Source organism: Sceloporus undulatus, chromosome 5 (genome assembly GCF_019175285.1).
Source record: "Sceloporus undulatus isolate JIND9_A2432 ecotype Alabama chromosome 5, SceUnd_v1.1, whole genome shotgun sequence".
NCBI lineage: Eukaryota > Metazoa > Chordata > Lepidosauria > Squamata > Phrynosomatidae > Sceloporus > Sceloporus undulatus.
Window position 1 is genome coordinate 167,924,245 of NC_056526.1, and position 26,419 is coordinate 167,950,663.

At 41.6% G+C, this 26,419-nt stretch overlaps 1 protein-coding gene across 1 annotated transcript; it reads right to left on the bottom strand.

Annotated features, from left to right (window-relative positions):
- Positions 1-5,744: 5,744 nt before the first annotated feature.
- Positions 5,745-25,482, bottom strand: LOC121931514 (rho guanine nucleotide exchange factor 38-like). Its single transcript, XM_042469359.1, has 4 exons — positions 25,278-25,482; positions 16,164-16,354; positions 9,084-9,207; positions 5,745-5,896 (listed from the first exon to the last, which is right to left on the bottom strand). The coding sequence occupies exons 1-4, from the start codon at positions 25,480-25,482 to the stop codon at positions 5,745-5,747; spliced, it is 672 nt and encodes a 223-aa protein (XP_042325293.1).
- Positions 25,483-26,419: the final 937 nt, after the last annotated feature.

Consider the following 26,419-nt stretch of genomic DNA (forward strand, 5'->3'; position numbering starts at 1 on the left):
CAAATCTCACTGGGGACAAGTGCTGAAGAATATTTTGGATGAGACAATTCATCCCTGAAGCACTTTGCTAAAATTAGCTAGCCAGTTTGACAGCTTGGGGGAGCTGCTACCTCATAATAAAGTATATTTCCCTGTTTAAATACAAATAAAAAATATAATCAAAAATTCCTAGTTTTGTTGCTCCTGCCTCTCTGTGTGTCTATGCATGTGTGTACATGTGTGAATGACTGAATAATCAAAATTATTTATAGTATCTCATGGAGGTATTTATTCTGCTAATCACTAACATACTCTCTCTGTTATGGCTCAGTGCAGAGCACAGAGAAAGGGTTAGTGTTAAGCTGAAATGTCTTGCAGCCATGTGTTTCCAGTACAGGAATCTACATGCTGAAGTGCTCATTAGAATTGGTATAAAAAAGAAACAGAGGCTATTATTGTCCCTCAATTGTACAGGCTGGAAAGTTTCATGCATCCCCTTGCTCAGCCAGAACAGGACTGCTCGCAAATTGGCCTCTGAAAGGTAATTGCTTATGAATTATTGACCAATTTACATTCTGAGCACAACTCACAGTTTATGGCATCTATTTTTGAAGGTGATAAGTGCACATTAATTTATCAGAATGCAGCACAAGCAATTTGTGGTGCATCTGTGCTGTTCTGACTCACAATATCTCTTTCTGTCTTTTGTACATACAAGAACACAGTTTTTTCATTGTTTCTTCACGTACATCTTTCACACAGAATTTCTGTCTTCCATTTCTAAATTTTATTTAACTGATCCCAGAAACACTTGCCTACATGGTTTATTTTACTTCACCTTCCACCTCTGTGGAAGGATATCAATCCAGCAATCTATAGCAATAACATTTGGAGGCATAGCCATTTTAATCTGAAAAATCAATATGCAAAGAAAACTTGTAGCACCTTTGAGACTATCTAGATTATGCTTTGCACTCTTATAGTGCTGCTATTCCACTTTAACTGCTCTGGCTGCCTCCTGTTGCAATCTGGGATTTCCAGTTTAAGGGGGGACATTTAGAATTCTCAGCCAGAGAGCTCTTAGTCTCACTGAACTACAAACCTCAGAATGCAACAGGAGGCAACCAGAGCAGTAAAGGTGGAATAGCAGCACTATAAGAGTGTAGTGTGGTAATGTGGTAAATATGATATATCAGTATCCAAAGGGATCTTATAGCACATTTGAGAATAACAAAAGAAATTGCAACATAAGTTTCCACAGACTTGGTCTACTTCCTCAGATGCATAGAGTGAATAATAATGCATGTCCATCGGAGGCGCATCACAGAGCGCTCAAAAACGGCACTCTGCCAGCGCCGCTGGTTGCTGCATCTGGGAACCGCAGCGGACAAACTGCGTGATTCCCGGACACAACAAAAAGAAGCCGCAAAAAGCAGCTTCTTTTTGCGCCCCGGACGTGGCACCGCAAGTCGCTAGTCGCACACTCGTGGCATCACTTCTGCCGCGTGACATGCGGACGCTAGGCGCCCACGACGTCAAGATGGCAGTGCCCATGTAGAATGGGCACTACCATTTTGTACGTCCCCAGGACGTACTAGTGTTAGGGCATCCGGAATGGACGCCCTTTCCTAATCCTAGTACGTCCTGGGGACATACTTTACACCCGTCTGTAACGGGCCTTACTGTCACTTTTCCAAACACAGAAGAAGCTCCCCCCTGAGAAAAGAACTTGGTGAGCATGCTAAGAGAACTCTGGGAGAGTTCTAATAAAGTTATTTTATCTTAAAAACTGATTAATTTCAATTACATATGAAAAGGGAGGCTTGCAGTAGTTTTGCAAGCACCAAATGCTTGCAAGTGGTTTTGGGCAGAACAGCAGGGAAGCAAGCTATTACCTTGGCCCATCTCACTACTAGAACAATAAAGGATCCATAACTGCCAGGTTAACGCTGCCAGTTTCTGAGTTCAAGACTGGAATCCTGCTTGCGACATGCCTGTGTTTAGTCATATACATGCGTATGTCCTGTTTTGAACATTGCAAAGATTCAGGAGGGCAATGTTAGCTCTCAGCCAAATGCTGACTGGGTGGTTTCCTGCTCTACTTCTCCATCCATTAAGTGGCCATTGCATCACACCTGGTATACGGAGATTGCCTGAGAGGGAGCAACGTATGTGCAATTGTGCTATTGATGCATTATTATATTTCATTCATATGACATAGAATATCAATCCAAGTATTTTGTTATACATGCATGAACACATTGAAGGAGGAAAAGAGAATTCCTGCTCCCTGAAATGTCAGGTAAAGTGAAGTAAAGCATAAATGAACAACCGAGATGGAAGGATAAGGGATAAGGAAATAAAGACAATAGAAGGTAGAGTTGCTGCATTTTCTAGCCACCTGAGCTTAATTTGAACCTAGACATGCCACTTGATGCCTGTTTACATCATTAGCTGACCTGCACTGTGAGATAGTGTTTTTAAAATTTCAATATCAGCTTCCTATCACTTAAATCATCCTAGCTCCATCCTAAGGAATGTTGGGATTTGTAGTCTGGTGAGGTACTTAAAAGGGATCAAGGTACTCTGAGAAGAGAAAGCCTGGAGAATCCGTTTAATTCTGTAGTGAAGACAGCACTTGGGTGAGCTTTGAAACTAAAGTCAGGGGGATGGACTTGAGTACTCTACAAGGTAATTCTATTTTCAATAGCTTTCAGTGTGTTTAGCTTTGACTGAAGACACAGCTGTGTATGATAGCACATTTTGTGACCTTAAAGATTTAAAACTGTAGAGTGACCCATTGATCTCAGAGATCATGTTGACTAGAGGAGTCTGGCAACTGTAGTCCAAAACAGTAATATTTCCAAACTGTTTTTATAGGTATACAACACTGTCCCCTATGTTAAGTACCATAACACTGAGCCAGGTCAATATAGTTGTCATTTTAGTGATAGGACGTGGGCATGAAGCTGAGCATAGATATACAGTTGTCTCTCCTGATTTGCAAGGGATTCATTTTGGACCCCTCCACAAATCGGAAAACTGCAAATATTCAAGCCATGCTTGGATAGGATGGCACGGGGGAGTGTTCCCTATACCCACGTGTCTACAGAAACCTACACAAACCACATAAATTGACATAAAGGGTCTGCTTCTCTTTTCACACACTTACTATATGTTATTCCTAAATTTTTGTTTTTGAAATAGCCATGGAAAAACTAATCACTTCTCTATTTTTAAATCTTATTTTTAAAAATTAAATAACACATTACATTCATTGTGTTGTTAATATTTTATAAATTTCAAAAACTAATAATTAAGTCCATTATATTCAATCTTTGAATAATATTTCAAACTCTGCAGTAAGCCATATATGCAGCTTCTCAGATGAGGGGGAAAGACAGGAATATAATAAATAAAAAGAAATATGGTACTTACCTTTCTTCATATATCTTTCTGCCAATAGAAGAAAAAATACAAAGCTATTAGCATTCTCTTGAGAAAAGCAACATCAACAACCTGGTCCTAAATCTGTTTACACTGAACTTGGTGACCTCATTTGCACATAATGCCCAACTATGGTTTAGCGTTATAAAGATAAGCCACAACAAGCCTCAGTTTCTTGCATGCTTCTCCACTTAGTGTCTCTGGTGCTGTGTGCAACTGCAGTTAGGAGATCAGAAATATACACCTCCATTTTCAGTTTATCATAATTCAAGCTTTGTCTTCATGGGCCAGGATATTCTGGGGACATGGGTGCCCTGCTGATCTGCCCAGTGCATCCTGCTGAATCACCTGGCACATCTACTGCTGCCATGGGTTGCTCTCTTCTGAGGTCAGAATGAGGCGCCCAGCCTTGATGACGTGTCTGGGCATTTCATTCTGACCTCAAAGTGAGTGACCCATGATGGTGGCAGATGCACCAGGTGGTTCAGTGGAATGCCTGTGCAGATAACCATCATGGCACAGGGATGGAAGATCTGGAGTTAGTTATGTTTTAAAATCATTTTAATGGTGTTATCCACCAGTTCTGGTGTGGAATGTTCTGGATGTCATCCAGACTACTCACATCAGAGCTGGAATTTGGGACATGTTTCATCTGAACAGGATAGCACCAGAACAGGAGGGAGGAGAATGGGCCTTTTGGACCATGCAGACAGGATTTCAGTGTTACAACCAAAGCCAAAATGCAACCAATCTTAATCATGATTTGTTAAAACAAGGCAGCTGCTGAAACTATGGCTGAATGATACTGAGTTGTTTCAACAAATCACAGTTAATATTAACCTCAGTTTGTTGCATTTGAATGACAGAGCAAGCTGCATTCCAAAGCGTCCAAGTTCTTGTAATTGATGTCTTTACTAGGCCAACCAAAATGGTTGCGCAAATGATCTCTGTGCAAGCTTTTGAAACCAAACATTCCTTCATCAGAAATTTCAGAAATTTTATAGGGGAAGTGGTGATGGAAGAGTGAAGAAGTTAGAGTCACATGCTCCACATGTCTTCAGATGGTATGAGAGGAAGGGTCTGCAAACTATTATATTAGGCTCATCAGGCCACATATAGCACAACTGTCATGGGCTTGCCAAGAGCAAGAAAGGTGATAAAAGCAAAGCCATAAAATTTGGTTCTCCCTTTGAGAATACAAATGAATTCCTCCAGTCCTGAAACCTGTCACTGCCTGGTGCAAAGTTTGCAGAAAGACAACTGGAGTAACTATACTGGTGGAGACAAATTAAGGTGATGGAACAGACAAACCCAGCCAATTAGAAGCCAGTTTGGATAGATTTTTTTAATGGAGATAAAATCCTTCTAAAAATAAAATCCCACTTTAAGATGGTATAAATCTCTCTGTCTGCATTTTAGGATCCCACTTCTTTTCAAATATAGGGACAGCTTAGTTGACTGTAAGATAAATGCCAAATTCCATAATGAGTAATATGTTTCTTGCAGTCAGTTTATTACAGGTACAATTAATCTAATACTACAGTGAAGGCTCTCAAATTATGTACCAAAAGAGGAGATTCTGTATGTGAGCTCAAAGCTCACCAGTTTTTATAACATTACACTGAAATTGAACCTTATGCCCAAAACAGTCAAGTGAGAATCCGTAAACATGCTTCGTGAAAAAAAGGGTAATTTCTTTCATAAAACAACACTTAATGCAACACTTAATGCTTAAGACAGCAGCATTCTTGGACCATATTCACTGTGAGGCAACTTGCTAATAACATCTCTTGCACATGTTCTAGATTCTTATAGGCTATACACAGATGACTAAAGCTCTAGATAAATCTCTTCCTAAAGTTTCCCAAAAATGGAATCTATAACAGGAAAAACCATAATGAAACAGATTTTAGAAGGAAAAAAAGGGAGGGAAAGTTTATTTATTGATGTAGAGTTTACCATAAAAGGGGTTAAGTATTTATGTACAGTTTACCATAAAAGGGATTAAGTATTTCAGTATGGTGATAATTTAAAACAGATACAGATATATTGGGAACATTAAAAAGATGGAATACTTGAGTTTTAGATGAAGCCTGCCTGAATCAACCTCTCAAGAAAGCCTGTTTTGATGTTATCTTGTAGCAGCCCCCCCCCATTTTAGATCTAAAGGCAGAAAAATGTATTCATGTTTCCAGGAAAGCAGCATAAACATGCAGTCCTAGTAAATCCCATAAAATTCTGGATTTATAGGCAATATTTCATTGACAGCCCTAACAGCTCTTTCATGCTGGGCAATAAACAAATGATCTGAAAAGTTCTTACTTTAATGACTGTAGACAATCTCTTATATGTTGCTTTATTTCTTCATCCTTTTCATAAGATTCCAGCAGGATGTGGGCATCATCATGGTGGTAACAATAGACCTTATATGCATCTTCTAATGGCTCTTTAATCTGTGAAAACACTTGCCCTGTTAAAATGCAAAGCAAAAACAAAAGCCAAAGACTGTCAGATATTTTAGGGGCCACTTCAAAATATATGAACACATCTCTTTTTATGGCTGGCCTCAGATACCCTGTTTTTCTTCTTCTACATCCTTATATTCTGAGCAAAAAAAAGAGGTACAGAAAGAGGAAGAAAAGCTGAGTGTTCTGGTTTTTTTTAGATTTTTGTATTAGGAAGTTACAGAAAGTTCATACCTGTTAAAATACTTATACTTCTCCTTTCTACACCTGCATCTAATTTTGAACATTCTCATTGTACTTGTACTTCATTTTTGAATTTCTAAGGCCAATGTGTGTCTTCCCTCCTTCAGTGCCTAACACACAGAAAACACCTGCTTGGTTTCTTCACACAAAGCTTCTGCTAAAGTCTCAGGAGAAGACATAGAAAGAAAATGGCAGTCCTGCTGGGCTGTGTGAGGAAATCAGCTTTGGACAGAATGCACCTATTTCCTATTACATGTGTAGTACTAAACATGGCTTCACATAGTATATTACATTTGATTTTGCTTTGCATCTAAATGACTAAGATGAAGGTAAAGTACAGACAGGTGGACCTCATTGATAAGGGCTAAGTGTGCTTCTTTCACAAAGATTATGTGTATATGGATATGGTTAAATGGAGCTATGTCCTTTATATTTCAGAAATGCAAAGAGAGCATTCTGTCTCGAAACTGCTCTCACCATTTCCTTTTTTTAAAAAAAAATCTCCAAAAACATCAACCATTTTCTGGGGCAATTCATCAAACTGTTCTCAGATGTTGCAAAAGAGCAATTATTCTGTAGCTGGACATAAATTTCTCACCTTTCCTGACCACCAAACCAGGATTATAAAAGTGAGCCTGTCTGTCTCAAAGGTTTGACTCAAGCGTATGTCTAATATTTGGAAAGCATTGGCACAGCCTTTCTGAAAATGTGTCACTCCAGCATGCAGAAGCATGTGTGGATGTTCAATTTCATACCCAGCCCTTTCACTTAGGATGGCTAGCAAAAGTTACATTCACATTATAAAAGTTATAATCACACATTAGGTAAAGTGTAAAGGTTTCCTCTTGACATGAATGTTTAATCATAACCAAATGTAGGGAGTGGTCTCATCTCCGTTACTAAGCCAAAGAGTCAGTGTTGTCTGAGGATGATGCTGGTGGTCATGTGGCCAGCCTGACTAAACCAAATACTGTTACCTTCCCACCAAAGTCCCTCTGTCATTGTGGCAACGTATTGTCCCACTGTGCAATGGGGAATGCACAGCACCTCTTCCTGCAATCCCAGTGAATAAAGTGGTACACTGGAGGCACTGCTGAACAATTACTCGTCATGTAAGAATGTGTGAAGCTGACTGATGAACATAAATCTGTTTGTTAGTTATAATGAGAATAGACCCAGTCAATCAACCATTCAATGGTGAGTCAACATGAAGGTAAGCCCAACTGATTCAACACCCCTACTCTATCATTCTAACAATAGAATTTAGGCCCATGGGAAATGGTTACACTTGTGAATCTTTGCTTATACTTCCAAGAACTGAATACAAGCAAAATAAATAAGATCACCTGTAAAGGGACTTATACATTTATATGACATCCAACAGGATTCCATATCCTCCAACTGTCCTGATTTGGCAGGGACAGATCTGATTAATGCTCTGTCATGCCCCCTTTCAGCTACTTTGAATATGTCCCAGTTTCCCTTTTGTCCTCAGCTTGCTACAAACTGAGTTTAAAGTGAAACACTCAGTTAAATCAGCAGGGGAAAGAGGAGAGGGGCAGACTTTTGCCTTCCAGTAAGCTCAGACAAAAGCAAACTGCTGAAGTCTTTCCTAGATCATCTGGTCTTCCTCTTTAATAAATTTTGCCATCTTGAACACCCTCTGATGCTGCTTGGCCACACATGTTCTGTTTTTCATCTTTGAAGTACTGGAGGGCATGGGTGTGTATGTGTGTGCTATGCGCCTTCAAGTTGTTTCTGACTTCTGGGGACCCTAAGGCGAACCTATCACAGGGTTTTCTTGGCAAGATTTGTTCAGAGGAAGTTTGCCATTGCATTCTCCTGAGGCTGAGAGCATGTGACTTGCCCAAGCTCACCCAGTGGGTTTCTATGGCTGAGCTGGGAATCGAACTCTGGTCTCCAAAGTCCACCACTCAATCCATTACACCATGGGATTCCATGCAAAAAAAAGGCAGTTGGAAAAAATAGTAGGATAATCCTTTTACTAGGGTTGACTAAAATGTCACAAAGAAGTTAAGCTTTTGAGTTCACAGAAACTCTTAATCAGTCTAGATGTTAAGCTTAAAAAACAGAAAAGGAAGCAGCAGGGAGAAAGGGATGTTGCTGGGCAAGATAAGAAAAAGCTCACTAGTTTTTAAAATAGATTGTTGCAGATGTTACACATTAAACTTGGGGGAGGGCTTGTTATAAAAAGAAACCTAGAAGAGAAGAGAAATTGGGTTCTTTGAAAATATGGAAATCAGAATTGTTTGGGCTTCTTCTTTAGCAATAGTTGGAATGTTCCTGGCCAAACAAATTCCACTGTTATTAGGGGTAAGGACTATGAACCAGCATGGTGTAAAGGTTTGAACTATGGTTGGACTATGACTCGGGAGATAAAGGTTTGAATCTGCACTCAGCCATGGAAATTCAATGGGTGACCATGGGCAAATCACACTCTCTCAGCCCCACAGGATGGGAATAGCAAACTCCCTCTGAAAAAATGTGCCACAAAAACCCCATAATAAGTTGACCTTAGGGTTGCCATAAATTAGAAATTACTTGCACTTTCCCAGATGCTGTTGGAATGCAGCTCCCATCAGTCCTAGTCAGCACAACCTATAACCATGAGATGTGATATGATCTGAAATCTAAGGCCATTTGCAGGGATGCATATTCCCCCTCTGTTTTAGATAACTTCAGTGAAAAAGTATCAGAAGGCAGGGGAAACAGTCTTGTAATCTTGGTTCCTTTAGCATCTAGGAGAGTTAACTTCTACTCATGAATCTTTAGCTGGCACTGCAGTGCTGTACAAAACTAATAATCTCTTCCCCATCATCTGTTCATTTGACTAAAATAGAAGAAGTGGGTTGGGGCAAATGGGCCTTTTATTGCCATTAGTTTGATTCCGTGAGGCTTAGTAGAGCTCAAAGCAGACTGCAAACATACCAATTACTTGCATGGTCGGTTCCACGCCTGTTGTCGCTTCTTCCAATAATGATAGCAGTTTGGTTGATATTTGATGGACGGATTCAACATTGCTAAATAAGCCATCCACATCAAACCTGGTAATCTGAGGAAACACAAACATTGGGCAGCCATTGTCAGCAAATAAGGGGACACTCTTGCTTACCTTTCTTTTGCTCTGCCACTTTGTTCCACAGTGTGCTTTTCACTCCAGAAAGCCACCTCATTTGCAACAAAATCTATATTTCATTGCATTTCTTTCTGAGAATATAATTTAGGTTGATACAGTTCAGTGAAGGATTCTTAAACAAGCATGTAAATCAGCCTTCTACCATTTTAGCACTGTCTAGATATATTGGACTACAACTGCCATCATCACCAGACAGCATGGTCACCAGACCCTTCATTGCCAGGCAGCATGTAGTCCAAAACATTTGGAGAACACCAAGTTGGGGGAAGCCTAGTGTAGATAACTCATTTTGAACTCCTCATCTAGAAGTGAAATCTTATAATATATTACAATTATGTTTAGCAGCCTGACAGTTAAAAGAGCTTTCCTCTTTATTTAATTTTTGCTTCTACTTTTATTACAAATACTGTATAAAGATGAAACCAAAGGGAATAATTGGTGTGTGCACATGATCTGCTTGATTATTCTATTCCTTAAGGGCCATCTCTTTTAAAATACACATCCATTATCCTTTTTATAGAGGTTATATCTACACAGCAGACAAATGGATCTATTTTATGAAAATTAAAGACCCACAGACTAAAATCAATACAAAGAGGAACGTGTAAATCTAAAGAGATTTGTAATGAGGGGGAAAATGCTATCATCTGCAAGACAAATCACAGGTACAAAACTGGCATAGCTCCTGTTCCTTAAAACTGGTTCCTTTTGAATCATTTTTAAAACCCAATATATTGGTACAATATATAGCTGTTTCCTTATAAGGTGAAAGAACAATGAGAGTCTGTGGCAATCTCAGAACACCCAGCAGGGAGTAACGTGTGAAGCTAACAACAATGTTGATTTTGGCATGTGAGTGAGTACCTTCAAACATCCCCATCTATTAGTATTCATTAGCAACAGAACTGTGTATTTACCCAGCCGCTTACAGAAAACAGACCCAAAGAATCAAATTGCATGTTATAGTAACAGGAAGAGAATCATGTAATAATTGCTTGGTAGAGGCAATCTTTGATTATAGGGGCCAGTAACATTTTTGGTGTGTTAGGTATTATAAAGCACTCTCAACTCAACTCTGTTATTCCTTTTAGGAGTAATCTTAACAGATTTTTTTTAAAAAAAACATTCATATTTGGAATACAGTCAGCCTTCCAGATGCACATTTTTTTTATCCACAGATTCAAACATCCATGGCTTGAAAATATTGTCATTTTGCCATTTTGTAGAAGGGATGACATTTTACTGTGCTACTGTATTCAATGGGGCTTCAGCATCCACAGATTTTGGTATCCATGGGGTGGGTGGGTCATGGAACTAAAGCCCAATGGATACAAAGGACCCACTGTAATACAATTGTGGGTAATTTTAAAAGAAAAGTAACTTACACATCTATCAGATAAAATTTGCCCCTTCTAATAGCACAACATTCTACATTGCCAGATGAATAAGTATAGAATTGTATGTGTGTTCTGTGCCTTCAAGTCATTTCCAACATATGGCAAACTTAAGGTGAACCTATCATGGGGTTTGCCCTGCACAGGGTCTTTTGCACAAGAATTATTAAACATTAGCAATGGTTTGCATGTAAAATCCATGATTGACAAAGCTTGGGAAAGCTACATTTTTAACTAAAAGTCCCAGTGTCCATTCTTAGCTTTCTAATACAAAAAAGTAATTGTTCCAAGGCTCTGATAATGGAGGCATTTTTCAATTAATGTGGAGGTCACTGGAAAACGAAAGTATACTAATCCAAACTTGATCTCTTAACATTATTTAAAGGCCAGTTATTTCAAGAGCCAGCATGGTCTAGTGATTTGAGCGTTGTGACTCTGGAGACCAGTGTTCAATTCCCTGCTCGCCTATGGAAAGCCACTGGGTGACCTTAGCCAAGTCACACTCTCAGAAAACCCCATCATAAGGTTATTATAAGTTGGAAATGACTTGAAGACACACAACAACAACAACAACAACAACAACAAACCACTTTTGCACTGGCCCAAAGAAAAGGAGTTCAGCGACTGAGCCAGCCTTTCCCAGCATGGTGTTCTCCGGTTGTTCTGAACTACAATATTCTTGTTGGCCCACGTTGGGAAAGGCTGATGGGAATTCTAGTTCAAAACCTCTCAAGAATATCACATTTGGGAAAGCTGCACTGTGCCACTGGCATTTTAAACAGTGTTTCCTTTGGTCAAACAAACTCAGTTCAGGTGTTATTCTGAAGCCCAAATGAACTAGAAAAAGTTGGGACAAGAAAGAGATCCATTAGCTTTATGACACAGCAGCAGCTATGATCTCCATAAACTTCAAGATGGAGTATGACATAAGAAGGCAACTGTGATGCAGATCACTGACAAGTTGCAATTTGTCTGTCACACCTGTTGCACATCAACAGGTGAAGGCTGCTGCCTGCAGAGCATCCTATGATTCTCAGTAATTTTACCTCAGTAGCTCAGGGGGGAAAAGAGGCCGCACGTGCTGTCTAAATGGTAACCAGGCAGCTTTGAAGCTGAACAGAATGGTAAAGTAAAATCTGCATGAAAAGATATAATTGTAGTAAGCACTTCCATTAGTTTCACTGTCTGAAACACAATCTCCTGGGACTTGTATTGCTTCTCTGCAAACTATTTTCTCACAGTTACTATTCACAGAGCCATTGTGACTTTATCTGAGCAATGCAGTGGTTTCAGAAGATGCTTTTTGCATACTGAAAGATCATATTGTCTGTGGGATAGCTCAAATGTGGGTCAAAAACTTGACTTTCTAGGGAACCAGTGTGGCTTAGTGTGTTGGATTAGGATGTTGGGCCTTGACATAGTGGAGATTATCGCACTGCGTTCTGAGCACGTTCCGTATCATCACGTGATGAGAACGTTCCTGGAACGGATATTACCGCATTAGTAATCAAAACGTGATCAGAACGTGATCAGAACGGCAGTTTACTGCACTGTGATTCCTTTTTCTTGAAACCGTTCTCAGAACGGTTTGCTGTATTACGTTTTGTGGGCTGTGTTCTGATGACGTCGCCACTCAGTGGTTGGACGGCTTGGGAGAGGCGCTGCTCCCAGGACAGAGGGAAAAGGGAGGCTTGGCTTACTGAAATCCCTCACCTCCCTTCCCCATAGGAATCAATCCAAAAACGGAGGTTAAAAAAGAGCAGTGAGCCCTATGGGTCTTCCTCTGGGGAGGCAGAGGATGCTTGGCTATGGGGATGTCCTGCCATCTCTCTCTCTTCCCTCTTTCCCCATAGGAATCAATCCAAAAACGGAGGTTAAAATCTCTCCCAGATGCAGAGCCAAAGGGCTCGCCTCTGCTCCTTTTAAACTCAGTTTTTGGATTGATTTCTATGGGGAAGGGAGGTGGGGGATTTCAGTAAGCCTAGGGACTCTGGCCGGGAGAGTGCTTCTCAGCCTCACTGAGAAGTCTTCCCTCCGAAGATTCTCTTGGGAGGGAAGGAAGGCAAGCGCCCCCCCCCCATCTTGTCTTCCCTCCGAAGGGAGTCCGAGGATTCTCTTGGGAGGGAAAGAAGGCAAGCCCCTATAAAACGTTGGGGCTTCATATGCTGGCATATGTTTGAAGAAAATAGGATAAAACCTATGTAACTTGATGGGCCAAGGGCAGAGTCCCCTCCTTGGCAGCCTGGGCTTTAAGGGAGCTCCACGGAGGTCTCTTCAAGCGGAGGGAAAGGGAGGGGACTGGACCAAGGGCAGAGCCCCGGCAGCCATTGCAGCTCTTTAAACCGGTTAGAAAAGAAGAGTCCTCTGCTGTCATCCCATTTCCCCTTTTTGGCACCTTGACACCCTTTTGCTCCTGTGTGTGTGCATGTAATGTGTGCCTTCAGGTTGTGAGCTTCCCTCCCCGCTTTAACTCTTGTCTGGCTCTTTGCTATGGAATTCTGGGAGTTGTTTGCTTGCTTTTGTGTGGTGCTCCAAAGAGAGGAGCTTTTGTGGGTTCCCTCCTGGATTGAAGGAGGAGAAGGTCCTGGGCATCCCTGCCTCCTGCATTGTGACAGCACAGGAGCCCCACTGGACATGACACTAGAGCCCCCCCCCCCAGCAGCCAGACCCTCTCCCTCTTGCTCTCTGCTCTGGTCTCCTCTTTCCCTCTCTCTTTCTCTCTCTCTCCCTGCTTTCCTCTTCTCTTCCTTGTCCCACCTTTCCTCCCTTTTTCCTTCCTTCCCTCCCTCCTTCTTCCCCCCCCCCCCCCCCCCCCCCCCCCCCCTTCCCTCACTGCAGTCGCTCGCCTCCCTGCCTCCCTGCCTCCCTGCCTGTCATTCTTTCAGCCAATCAGGAGACGGAGGAATGAGGGAATGGATTTGAGAACGGATAAGAATACCGCACACACTTCTGTTGGAACGTTTTCATCACGTTTCAGCTCGCTGGGAACACATTCAAATCTGGACCCTCCTGGAACACATTTGGAACACATTTAATCGTTCTGAGAACCCGATTGGAACACATACGTGCGGTATACTCAAATGCGTTCCGTTCTCATCATGTGATGAGAACGTTCTCAGAACCCAGTGCCATAATCTCCAGTGTGTTGAACTAGAGTGTTGGGTGCTGGCATAGTGTGTTGGACTAGGCTAGGGTTATTAGCTTAAGTTGTATTGCTTCTCTGTAAAGTATTTTCTCACAGTTGGACTAAGTACAGTGGTACCTCGGGATACGAAATACCCAGGTTACGAAATTTTCGGGATACGAAAAAATCCCATAGGAAAATATTGTTCCGGGTTACGAATGTTTTTTCGGGTTACGAAAAAACTTTTGGTGCTTTTTTCGGCTTTTTCGCACGGAATCGCGGCTTTTCCCCATTAGCGCCTATGGCAATTCGGCTTACGAAGGCTTTTCGGGTTACGAACGGTGCCACGGAACGAATTAATTTCGTAACCTGAGGCACCACTGTATTGGCATAAGGTGTTGGACTAGGATGCTGGAGACCAGAGTTCAAATCTCTGCTCAGCCTTAGGCAAGTTACACTCTTTCAGCTCCAGAGGAAGACAACGGTAACCCACCTCTGAACAAGTCTTGCCAAGAAATCCTCATGACCTTAGGGTTGCCATAGGTTGAAATGACTTGAGAGTACACAAAAATGACAATATGACTTGCTGCCCTTTCGGTGAGCAGCTCCAGAAAGAAAAGCGATCAGGAAAAGGAAGACATTGGCGCATTACAGACCACCCCTTTGGGGCGGCCTGTAACCAGCCCTTTCCCCGCTGGATCGGGGCCTCAGCTGCCAGAACGGCAGCCTCTGAGGTACCGATCCGCCGCTTTCCAGGCCGCGGGGAATAGGCAAAAGGCCGCTTCCCCACATCCTAGAAATGGGTGTCCTTGGGGCTTCAAGCCCCAAGGATACCCAACGGCGGCAGGGAGGAGGAGAAAGGGGCCGCTCGGCCCCTTTCTCCCTTGCGTTGCTGGTGCTGCCGTCTAAAGGCTGCACCAGCGACACAAACTGCAGAAGGAGCTCCGTTTCGGAGCTCCTTCTCGCGCCATGGAAAGGGCGCTCTAGGCGCCCTCGTGTGGAAGGACGACATCACACCCATGCCGCCTTGTTTGGAGGCGGTGCGGTCATGACGTAGTCATGGTGGCGCCCATCTGTATAGGGCACCATCATTTTGTACAGACTGGGTCCGTACTAGGGTTAGGGGTGTCAAGAAGTGACGCCCCTTTCTAACTCTAGTATGGACCCAGTCCATACTATTACGCCCGTCTGTAACAGGCCATTAGGTCTACCCATAATGGCCCATTGGTTTTCCCAGACCAGAGTTTAGAAATATAATTAGGAAATATAAAATTTGGGATTTTTGCCCAAAAAATGTAGACCAAAATAATAATTTTTCAAATTCCTATCCCAGACCTAGTCTAATTTTAAATGTTTGCCACTTCACTATACATGTCTGCTGTGTAGCTTGTTCCATTCATACACTCACCCTTTTGGTTATGCCCATGTTTTAATTATTATTATTTATTCATTTTATTTACATTCTACCTTTCTCCCAGGACAGATACCGATACCTTGACTTTGGCTTTAGCCAATTAATATCTCAAGTTCCTCGTCTATTCCTTTGTAAACCATTCTGCTTCTTAAATCTGAAGATATTTCAGTTTTTCTCTCTTTTTGCTGCTTATAGCCAAGTAACTTAAACCCCAGATGTGGACTAGCTTGGGCAATCTAGTAGTATTTCACACATCAACACTAACTGACTGCTATAAAGATCCAAAAGACCTCTATCTCCATACACAACTCTTTGAAAAATTAGGGCAAGGGTCATGGTTTGCATCCTTCTGGATCGGATGACATTCCATCCCACTCCCACAACTTTGTATACATGCTTTATACCTGAGCATTTATTATCACTCTGTAAGCATCTGAAGAAGTGGGTTTATATCCATGAAAGCTCATGCAACAATAAAAAGCAGTTAGTCTTAAAGGATACCATGTGCCCACTGTATTTGAAACAGGGGCCTAAAAGAAAGCAGAGCTTGGAAGATTTTTAAACAAAAACTTACAGAATCCCCCCACTCAAATGGCCACTTCTGGGAATTATACTCCAAAAAGTAACTTTTGTAAGCTGTGAGGCACACGTTTAGCCCCTCCCCTAAGTCCCTCTCTCTCCATATTTGCTGTGTTTCACCAATGTGAATCAAAGCCTTTAAGATTCAGTGTGTCAGGAAGATGACTTTCTTTAGTTGAATCATATTGGGGGTTCTTCTTATCAGAAATCTTGGTTGCAGTGTTCAAATTTACATCCACACCGGAACACAGAAAGTTATTTTGTGTAAACTGGGCAATCATTTCCAATCTCTGCCAGAGAGACACTGAACCAGTATTCTGATCAAAACCTGCCATTCCCTGAACAACTGGCATTTCTTTACCTGCTTTCTCCTCAAGGGCTCCACTACTATTCTGATGCACAGTTCCAGATCACTGAGATAGTCTCTTTCTGTCTGAACCATTTCTGCAATTATCTTTTGCCTTCGGGCCATCATCCGCTTATTCAGCTCTTCTTCATTTTCCAGTGGTGAACCAACAGGTCCCACGGACCTTGCTTGGGGTGCCATTTTTTCTGCACAAATGTAGAAAGAGTTTTTTTTAAATAACAAGCATGCAAACAACAACAACAAACCCATTATGCTAACATGTTTATGAAAAGAAGTTAATATAGTAACACCCACAATCAACAAAACTGTGATACTTTTATTGGCCAACCAAAATGCACAAAATACATGTTGCAAGCTTGGTATCACTGTTTTGCAGATTTTGGATGCTATTGTACTTATGTAACATGGCCACACAGGTACCTCTGGATACATATTGATATAGATAGTCCATAAGTGGGCAATATGTAGCCCATGGACTGCAAGTACTCCTTGAACCCTTTTTTTTTCATGGTTGCCAGCCTCTCCCCCTCATTTCCAGCTACCACAAAGACATATCGCGGAGACATTAGCCACCAGTGAGCAACCACATTAATCTCTTACTATAATGTTTAAGGCTCTTTTTTGATCCTGCAACAGAACCTTGTAAGCCACTGGGTTCCAGGGTCCTGCAACGCTTTATGGCACAGGAAGGAGCTCTTCCCGCTCCTGGTGCCATTGGAGTTGCTGCAAATTTCAATGGCCGATTTGACTTCAGTAGAGGAAATTGCAGCCCCCGAAGGCCTGTGGGTGCATCTACACTGTAGAAATAATGCAGTTTGACTGCACTTTAAATGTAGTTTGACCGTACTTTAAATGCTGTAGCCATCCTATGGAATCATGGGATTTGTAGTCTTACAAGGTCTTTAGCCATCTCAGCCAAAGAGTGCTAATGCCTCACAAAATTACAGATCCCGGGATTTTGTAGGATGGAGACATGACAGGTAAAGTGGTGTCAAACTGCATTAATTCTACAATGCATATGCATCCTGTGAATCACCCAATCTAAAAAACTTGCTCCCCTCTCTGTTAGTTAAATAAGTATCTTGTTCCTAATTTAAATATTCCTGTACGTGTTTTGCATCAGCTGATGAAACATCTATCATTCCCTAGGCCAAAAAAGTGGCAACCACATTCCAGTTTTGGTCCTAGTTAAGCAGTATAGTTTATTTTTCAGGTGGTGCTGGGGCTGCTAACCACCATAGAAGCCACTTATTCGCACCCAACTATGAGGAGCTGGATTGGGCTAATTGAGGGAAGCAATTTGAAGTGAACCAAAAACTGGGAACCAGGAGCTGTGGTAGGAAGAGAGAGGAGCAAATAAAGAGAAGTCAGGAACAAATAATAAGCAACAGGTACTGCAACATACCAGAGCCCAGTAATATCCTTTTGCCTGAAGCAAGGCTCAGTTAAAACAGGAAACCTCTACATTCCTTACTGTCCAGAGCCAGCCAAATTTAAAATATGTTGTGGGTGCATGTGCTTTTGACTCCAGGAGTACTAAATGTCTCATGCAGCAATTGGAACAAGTAGTCCAATAGTTTATCACATGGAGTACCTGCACAAAACTCCAGAAACTTCCGACATGGGCTCTGACATAATGGCCCAGTTGGGACATAGCTATTTCTGCAAATAAACCAAGATATGCACAAGTCTTGTGGGTGAGTACTCCATTCTCACCCCATCCCTTCCTGATGTGTAATGAAATAAGCCTTCCTGTGTTAAATAACCAGAGTTCTTCCTCTTACTGTATTGGAAATTATAGATACCAGGATTGGTGTTCCTTAACCAAATTTGAACTCTTGCCAGATCGGGCCAATGTAGATGAATCTGTTTATTTTCACCTGCTGAATGTTAGAAATGCATGATAAAAACACAAACCAAACATTATTTGTTTATTAACATCATCATCATCATCAGAAGAAGAAAATGATCAAGAAGAAGAAATAAGTGAGTAAAAAACACAATATATTATACCACTGCAATGTCTGTAGTCATTCTCAGTATCCTAAATGTATTTTAAAAATCCACCTTTTCTAAGGGAACCTTGTTTCAGAACAAAATACATGTTCCCAAAAAGGTTATGCACAACACATAACCTCCTGCACAGGATGTCAAACATCATGAGCACTGGACTATGACTTTGGAGACCAGAATTTGCTTTGGGCAAGTCACACTCTCTCAGCCTCAGGGGAAGGCAATGGCAAATCTTCTCTGAGCAAATCTTGCCAAGAAACCCCATAATAGGGTCCTTAGGATCATCATAAGTTGGAAACAACTTGAAGGCAAACAACTATAACAACAAAGCTCTCCTACAGAAGCAACAATATAAATAGTAAGCACAAATAAACATGAGAATATGATCACAAGTAGATTATCATTTTCTGTTGCAAAAGTTTCAAATGTAAATATAATTTCATTGCACTCCATTCTTTTGGCTCTAGTATGCTGGCACTGGAGTGGATTACGTCTAGTTAAATATCACTAAAGTTTTGTTGCATTATAATTATTCATTTATAGAAATGCAGAGTGGGGGCCAAGCAGTGCTTACTATGGGATTCATATTTTAAGGATGAAAGGAAATCAGAAGCAAGAGACAACAGGTTGGGAAATGCAGATGCCAAGTAACAAACCTATCAGTAGTAATCTTTATCAAGGAGAAATAAGCCTTTCCTTTAATTTACATCCTGTTAAATATACAATTTCACATCTGGCTATAAGGATCTGTCCTAATGCTCACTTGTTTTCTATGAAGCGGAACCTACCACCTCAGAGTACAGCGTCATCCAAAATCTAATAGGACAGCGATCAGTCAAGAGCTTGTATGTCTTATGACAGGCATTTTACGAGCATTGCTGAAATAGCTGTGGCATGAAAGTTGGACGAATATCACCAAGCCCATTTTCCAAACCCAGGGAAGCAGTCCCTTTTGCATCTACAGTTCTGTGGAGATGGGGAGGGGAAGCCATTGCTTTGGCTCTGTGCCATCACACAATACAACAGGAGCTAAGATTGCTTGTCCTTGAAGGTGTCGGATTACCTGCCTGCAAGGCACTCCTCAAGGGATGGCATTGCCAATACCAGATGAGCTACCTGTATCATTTGCAAAGCTGAAATCTCTAGGGTGAAAAAGAGCAATGTGATAGTAAAAAGAAAACCATTCCTCAACTACAAGGTTACCAAGCCATAAATCTCTGCACTTACCTCCACAGGTATAAAGGGCTCTCCTCTCTCTGACCAAAAGGAGGCTTTAGGATAGATTTATGTGAGTTTGTAAAGCCCTAGGCAAGCAATGCTTCTCTATGGACTGGCAGCAACTGTGTGCCAATCAATCACTGGGCAGGAGGTGTGGACAGTAAAGGGACAAGTTGGGGGAAGAGAGGAGGGTCCAGAGCCAGGTGTGGATTTTCCAGTCTTTCAACTGGGAGAATGAGTCAGCTGGAGAAGGATCTTCCATTCAAGGGGCAGAGGAAGCCTCCAGTGTGCAGAGTTTCGACATAAAATAACGTACCATGCTCTGATCTTTAAACTCTGATCATGAGTGCAGAATTACATATACTGTATATTAAGTCACTCTTTCCCAATGTCTTTTGAAAGAGACCTACTGATACTTGTCATGGAAATCCAAAGGGAACAGCTTTATTTGGAGCTTTTAATGTTTACTTTTTTTGTACCAGTACAACCAGAATCCCCCAGCCAGCATGGCTACTGATACTTGTCATGGAAATCCAAAGGAAACTATTTTACTTGGAGCTTTACATTTTTACTTTTTTGGACTAGCGCACCCAGAATTCCCCAGCCGGCATGGCTACTGGGCATTCTAGTGGTCCAAAAAAAGTAACTTAACTTCTTTGTTTGGGCTACGCTGCTGAAAGTTTACATATCCTTCAAATGTTCTGATTTGTCAGGGACAGTTCTGATGAATACCTGTTGGTCCCAGGGACGTAGCCAAGCGGGGGGGTCCTTGGGGTCCGAACCCCCCCTTCCATTAGAAAAATGAATGGTGCATGCTGCTGCGCCCAAGCCCAAGCCCCATTATGATGGTGGCACTTAGTCTGGACCCCCCTCCTTCCTAAAATCCTGGCTACATCCCTGTTGGTCCACTTTTTCAGTTGTTATGAAAATGCCCCAGTTTCTCTCTTCCACCTTCCATCCCTCTCCCCACCCCACTTTGCCACCAGCTTACTTCCCTTGTTGAAAACCCAGTTCAAAGTGAAAAAGTACAGTAGTTTGTACTCAACTCAGCAGGGAGGAAAGGAGAAGAGAAGGCAAAATCCTGTTCTTCCTGTTAGGTTTAGGCAAAAGCCAACTCCTACAGAATATCAGAATTGAGAGTATTTTTCTTAGCATAAGATAGTTTTGGGGATCTCTCAATTTCAAGTGCACTAGAACATAATACACTGTAAATATAATCCCTGTGACCTTGAGGGAACTAGGAGAAAATCTATGACTCCTTGGCTATTATCGAGTTTAGTGACAGATTTCTGATTAGGTAATCCAAAACTCCAGTCCTTTGATGAATTACTTTTTGCAATAGATATTAAAAAGGAATGTAACTTTTACAAGAAAGATCTGATGTCAGTCCCCTGACTTTAGCTTCTTTCAACAGTTATATGAGTACTCTAGTTAGTGCTGAAAGCTTCACGAGGAGAGAAAAATTACCAAGGATAAAAGAATAATATTCTGTCTGTGAGTTGTTTCTGGTGGACTCATGAGCATTTTCTTCTTCCGTATTATGCTGATTTCTAATGACAATAAACAAAGGTTGGACTTTGCATCCATTAGGCTTTTTTAAAGCTATGGGGTTCTTTACTCATTATCTCCAAAGGATGATAGTCACAAAATTTATTCAACACAAATTCTTCAGTAAAATCCAAATGCCGAACACTCTGATGCCATGAGGAATATTATTATTGTTACTGCTACTTGTACTGCTATTACTAATATTATTGTTATATTCTATCCTAGGTTGGGACCCAGAGCATTTTACAACAATTAAAAAAGTTAACAATAAAAAAAAATTAAAACCAGATTAAAACATACATCATTAAAACACACACAACACACAAAACAGCACAGCTATTAGAAATATCCAGCATATTGTGTAGGATGGGCCTTACATAGTCACTCGAATGCCTCTCTGAATAGAAAAGTCTTTAATTGTGAAAAGAAAGTAGGGAGGATGCCAGTCTAACTTCTCTGGAAGGAGATTCCAGAGCCTGAGGGCAGTCACTGAGAAAGCTTTGTCCCATGTTCTCACCTGTGAAGGTGGTGGGACATAGAGAAAGGCCTCCCCAGCAATCTCAAAGCAAGGCTGGTTTGTAAGGGGGAATGTGCGTGTTGTGCCTTCAGGTCTTTTCCAACTTATGGCGACCCTAAGGCAAAGCTATCATGGGTTTTCTTGACAAGGTTTCTTCAGAGGAGGATTGCCATTGTTTTCCTCTGAGGCTGAGAGTGTGTGACTTGCCCTAGGTCACGCAGCAGGTTTCATAGCTGAGCTAGGAATTGGAACCTGCTCTCTGGGGTTGTAGCCCAAAGCTGAAACCTACACCATGCTGGATCACTAAGGGTGAATATGGGAGTAAGGGAGAATATGGTTATTCAAATAACCTGGACCTGAGCTATGTAGGGCTTCATAACCAGCACTTTGAATTGTGCCTGGAAACAGACCAGCAGCCACTGGAGCCATTGCAGCAAGGGAGTTGTGTGATCCCTGTAGCCAGCCCCAGTTAGCAATCAGGATAAGGGTCTTTGGATCAAGCTGTAGACCAGGAAGCTGTGCTGAAGCTACAGGGTGTAGACTAACCCAGAGTGTTTCTTGGAGGCTGACACCTCCTCCATGTGGCTACCTGAAGATTCTCAAAGTCCAGGAAATTTAACATCTATGCACAATATACACGTTGAGAGCTTTCAAAGCTCCACTGGCTTCTATTGTGCATTTTGCAAAGGGGCCTGTACTTCTGAGCACACAGCTGTATCCTTACCACCTATCTGGATTTTCCAGACGAATACAGGGTAAGGGGCATTCTTTTCTCCTCTGGGTTTTCAAAGAAAAGTCCTGCATTGCCTGCAAATCTTGAGAAGTTATGTGCCTAGGTCTCAGCCACTACAGGGCAAGTACTGTATGGGGTTTCCTGCCAGTGTAGACCAGCCCTATAACTTTCTTTAGTCTCGACGATATGTTAAAAGAATATGCTTAGCAGAACATATTCAATTACTACTGGAAGAGAGTCCCACATGTAGAGGGTTTTTTGTTGCTTTATCTGACATACGACAGTCCTCTACAGCATTTGAAGAGGTGTCAAGTCCACTTCTGGATTAAAGACAAAGAACTGAAAGAAAGGACATGGGCCTTGAATTTTCCCATCTGAGTATTTGAATAAGCAAACCGAGCAAGCACAATAATCTCTGATATGACAATGTCAGATTATTGTATTTCTATTTAAAGTAAAGACAGATCTTGAAAAATTTACTGTTTGGATTACAGTTTCCAGGGCTCTACAGTCAATTTGGTGAGCGGCCATGGAATGTTTAACCTAAGATGTCACTATTTTGAAAGCATTATACTGTAGCCCCTCCCAGTTCACGTGGGATCCGTTCTGGACACACACCCCGCAAAAATGTCGACTTGCAGATATTCGAATCCTATTTAAAATAATGGCATGTGCACCGCTTGTCCGTCCCGCGAAGAGTGAAAAGAGCAAGACTGTGGACTCCAAGTCCACAAAAAGGGAGGGACAATGTATATTTAAGGGAAGCTATTTATTTATTCTTTAAAAGTTAAACATAGCAGTTTGGGATACTTGCAGACCTTCTCCCAGGTACTTTTGGACACTCTCTCAGCCTCAGACAATAGCACTGGCAAACCCCCTCTGAAGAAACTTGCTAAGAAAACCCTGTGATACGTTCACCTTAGAGTCCCCATAAGTCAGAAATGACTTGAAGGTACACAACAACAACAACAACAACAACGCACAGAGTAGGCACTTGTGGCAAAAAATAGGAAAGTATCCCTAAAAAAAGGATTAGAGGTCATAGGCTTGCATATACTTGCATATATTTATAATTACAAATATATTAGTAATTATTCCAAGTTAAGTAGAAACAAAATTAAGTCACCATAGTGAGAAAGGCTGTGACTAGGCACCCAGTCTGCTGTCTAACTGTGAACCCTTCCTTGGTGGGCATCTTCAGCTCCCCTTTCTCCCTTATTATAGTTCTTATTATTCAGATTGATTTGAACTTCAAATACTGAGCTCAGGCTTTCAAAGAGAGGACTATTCTCTGTAAAGCAGAACACATGGCCAAGTAGTTGTAAAGCTGTAGTTGTAATGTTGAACAACATTACAGATTATCTACCCTTTTGTAAATGATGACTAGGGATAAAGAATGAACGTCAGCCTCATTAAATACAAAGACAATTAGATATAAGAAAACTCAGTAGGACACTAAGCAAAATGGTAAAATCCAGTTCCCATGCAATTGGAACAAAGTCTAATGATCAGCTAAGTACTGGCACATAGTTAAGAGTGCACCAGGAAGTACATCCTATTGTGAGAAAGCAGGGAGTATAACTGTTGAATAGACATGGGGTGGGAAAGAGTACAATGCATGTCTGCTAGAGCTGGTCTTGTACATAGTTTTGACACAACAAACTATGCACATGGTGTTCGCCTATCCGTTACAGGGATGTTCTCTATGACTGAAGCATTCTGCCAGATAGGCTTTGCATATAAGGAAATCCAGTATTTACTCTACATCACAGTGTCCTTTATAAAGGCTGGGGGGAAGGTGGCAAGAAGGAAGGCTGGAGAGAACAAAACACATTATTGTTTGTCAGAGGTAGTTTTCACTGGAGGAAGGGATAAGGAATAAGGATAAAGAGGAAGGAATAAGATATGGCTTTAGGGCAGTGTAACTAGACCGGTTCAGTATTATACTGTACTTTCACATAGTGCATTCCTCAAGGTGAATGGAAATCAGACTGGCTGCATCCACACTGCAGAAATAATCCAGTTTGACACTGCTCTGGGGCCACCTCAAACTACATTTCCCAGAATTCCATAGCACTGAGCCAGACCAGTTAAAGCAGTGTCAAACTGGCATATTTCTGCAGTGTAGATGCAGCCACTGTGCGTAGGCACTGAAACATTTTAGTTGCAATCCTGTATTTGGAAATAAGAGGTATTGAACTCAGTGGAGTTTACATCCAAGTAAACATGCAAAGAAGCAGAATGGTTGCCTGTAATTTAACCCACTTATAGAGGCTTACTGATCTTCTAGAAAGTCAACATAATAATGTGTGTGTGTGTTGTGTAAAGTACAAACACCTTCTACAGCTGTAGTTAAATTTAGATAACTCTAGTAACTGTAAGTGATGCAGTTTGGTACATCTGCAGAAACAGATTTTTGTGAGAAATAATTGGGATGACTTTAGAGTAAAGTACCATCAGGTAACTTTTTCAAGAGATGAAACACTTCTTCCAGAGGGGAATATATGGAAGACAAAATGTCTTTATGTCCATTTCTCAAGGGCATGGAGGTGGAAAATGAATGCTGCCTTGGAGCCTTTGTTTAAGATCAAAACAAGAAGATATCCAAACCAAAGCAAGACTTTCCTGAAGATAATCATTCATGCGATCACTTCCAATTATTTAATTTTCAATGATCTTAAAAATTCTGCATATTTCACTTTTACATTTGAAAGGGAACTTTACTTCCACTAAAGTAATGCAGTGCGTCCAGCTTTGCAGACCTTGTAAAAGTGAGTTTAATTACAACCCCCCTGCAGTGTGAGATGAACTAAATGCCCCTCAAAGACCCTTTTATTTAATGATGTTACAATTAAATAAATGTCAAGTGGATAGACTAAATAGGATCTTTACTAGAAAATATTCCTCTGCAACCCTCCCCATCCCCAGTTGCATTTTTTGAAGATTGCCCACCAGCCTCTTCCACAAGGTAAGACAACACCTGCTACTACCATGCAAACTTTTGAATACGAGATGGCTGTGAAACACTCATCATTGGGAAATGCAGTCCACCTCTCCATTTGCCCTCCTCATTTTTTACCTTGTAATTTCTGGCTGTATTCACTCCTGTCAGATTGACTCCTCCTCAGAGTCCCATTGCTGCTGTGGTCCCCAGAAAGGTTGCTTTCCACCACTGTGTCTGTCTTCCTCCTCTCCAGCATGTACAGCCTCTGCCTTAAGAAGGGCAGGTTCTTTTTCTTGGCCCCCAGGATTTCTTTTCCAAGAGGTGGATCTTTGTTTTCCATCTCCAGATTCTGGTCCTCACCCCCCACTTGCTCAACTGATCCCCAGGAGAGGTGGTGTGTTGTGCCTGCCTGTTGCTTGGGCTTCTTGCATTTGTCAGCTGTCTCCTTCAAAGGCCTGCCTTGGTTCACTTTCTTACCTGGCTCACCTGACTGCCACCTCTGCAGCCCAGCAGGGCTCCACCCCTATGAAGTCATCCTTTAGTACACTGACTGGGGAACCAGACACCTGTTACCTGAGAGACTTGGAGCCCAGGGCATGGCAGAGCAGCCAGGGAAGCTCTTCCTCCCCAGACCCTTTTTGCAACCATAGGCTCTCTTCTGCTTGTATTTTTGCTGATTTGCAAATCAAAGACACGTCCCTGTTTTTAACATTTCTGCCAAAAAAATTAAAGTAAAATACAAGTGCCTAGGCCAGGGTTTTAATCCTAGCTCAGCCATGGAAACCCACTGGGTGACCTGGGGCCATTCACATTCTACCAGCCTCAGTAGGCAGAGACATCTTGTAGCAACTTTGAGACATAACTGAAAGAAAGAAGTTATTAGCATGAGTTTCTTTCTTTGATACCTCTAATGGGCCAATCAAAATGTCCAATTACATGTTGCAAGCTTTCGAAGTCATGCTGGCTTCTTCTTCATCAGGCAAAAAAGAGAAAGAAATGGAAGATGTTAGTCATAGGCCTGCCTTTTCTGTTCCTGGTCTTAGTTCATATGGTAGGGAGGGCTATCTGCAAGGCTAGCACCTCCCCCTTTTTTGGCCATGCAGTCACTGGGAGATTTTCAAAGTCAAGGAAATGTAAAGTCCATTTTCAATTTAAAGAAGATGTTTCTTTGGAATCCAGCATGCCTCCTTCCTTTGTGAAGCCACAGGCTCCTATGTAGGTGGAGAACTCTGAATTTCTCAAGAGGTCTTCATGTTTTGCACCAGGAAAACTTTAGG

Bases quoted from the DNA above. Each gene is read 5' to 3' on its own strand.
- LOC121931514 (XM_042469359.1), bottom strand. From the start codon at position 25,482: ATGGAAAACAAAGATCCACCTCTTGGAAAAGAAATCCTGGGGGCCAAG. The intron at 16,355-25,277 runs GTAAAAAATGAG...ACATTTGTGCAG, and splicing joins ATACAGCCAGAAATTACAAG to AAAAAATGGCACCCCAAGCA. The intron at 9,208-16,163 runs GTAAAGAAATGC...GTGTTTCCTCAG, and splicing joins AGCCCTTGAGGAGAAAGCAG to ATTACCAGGTTTGATGTGGA.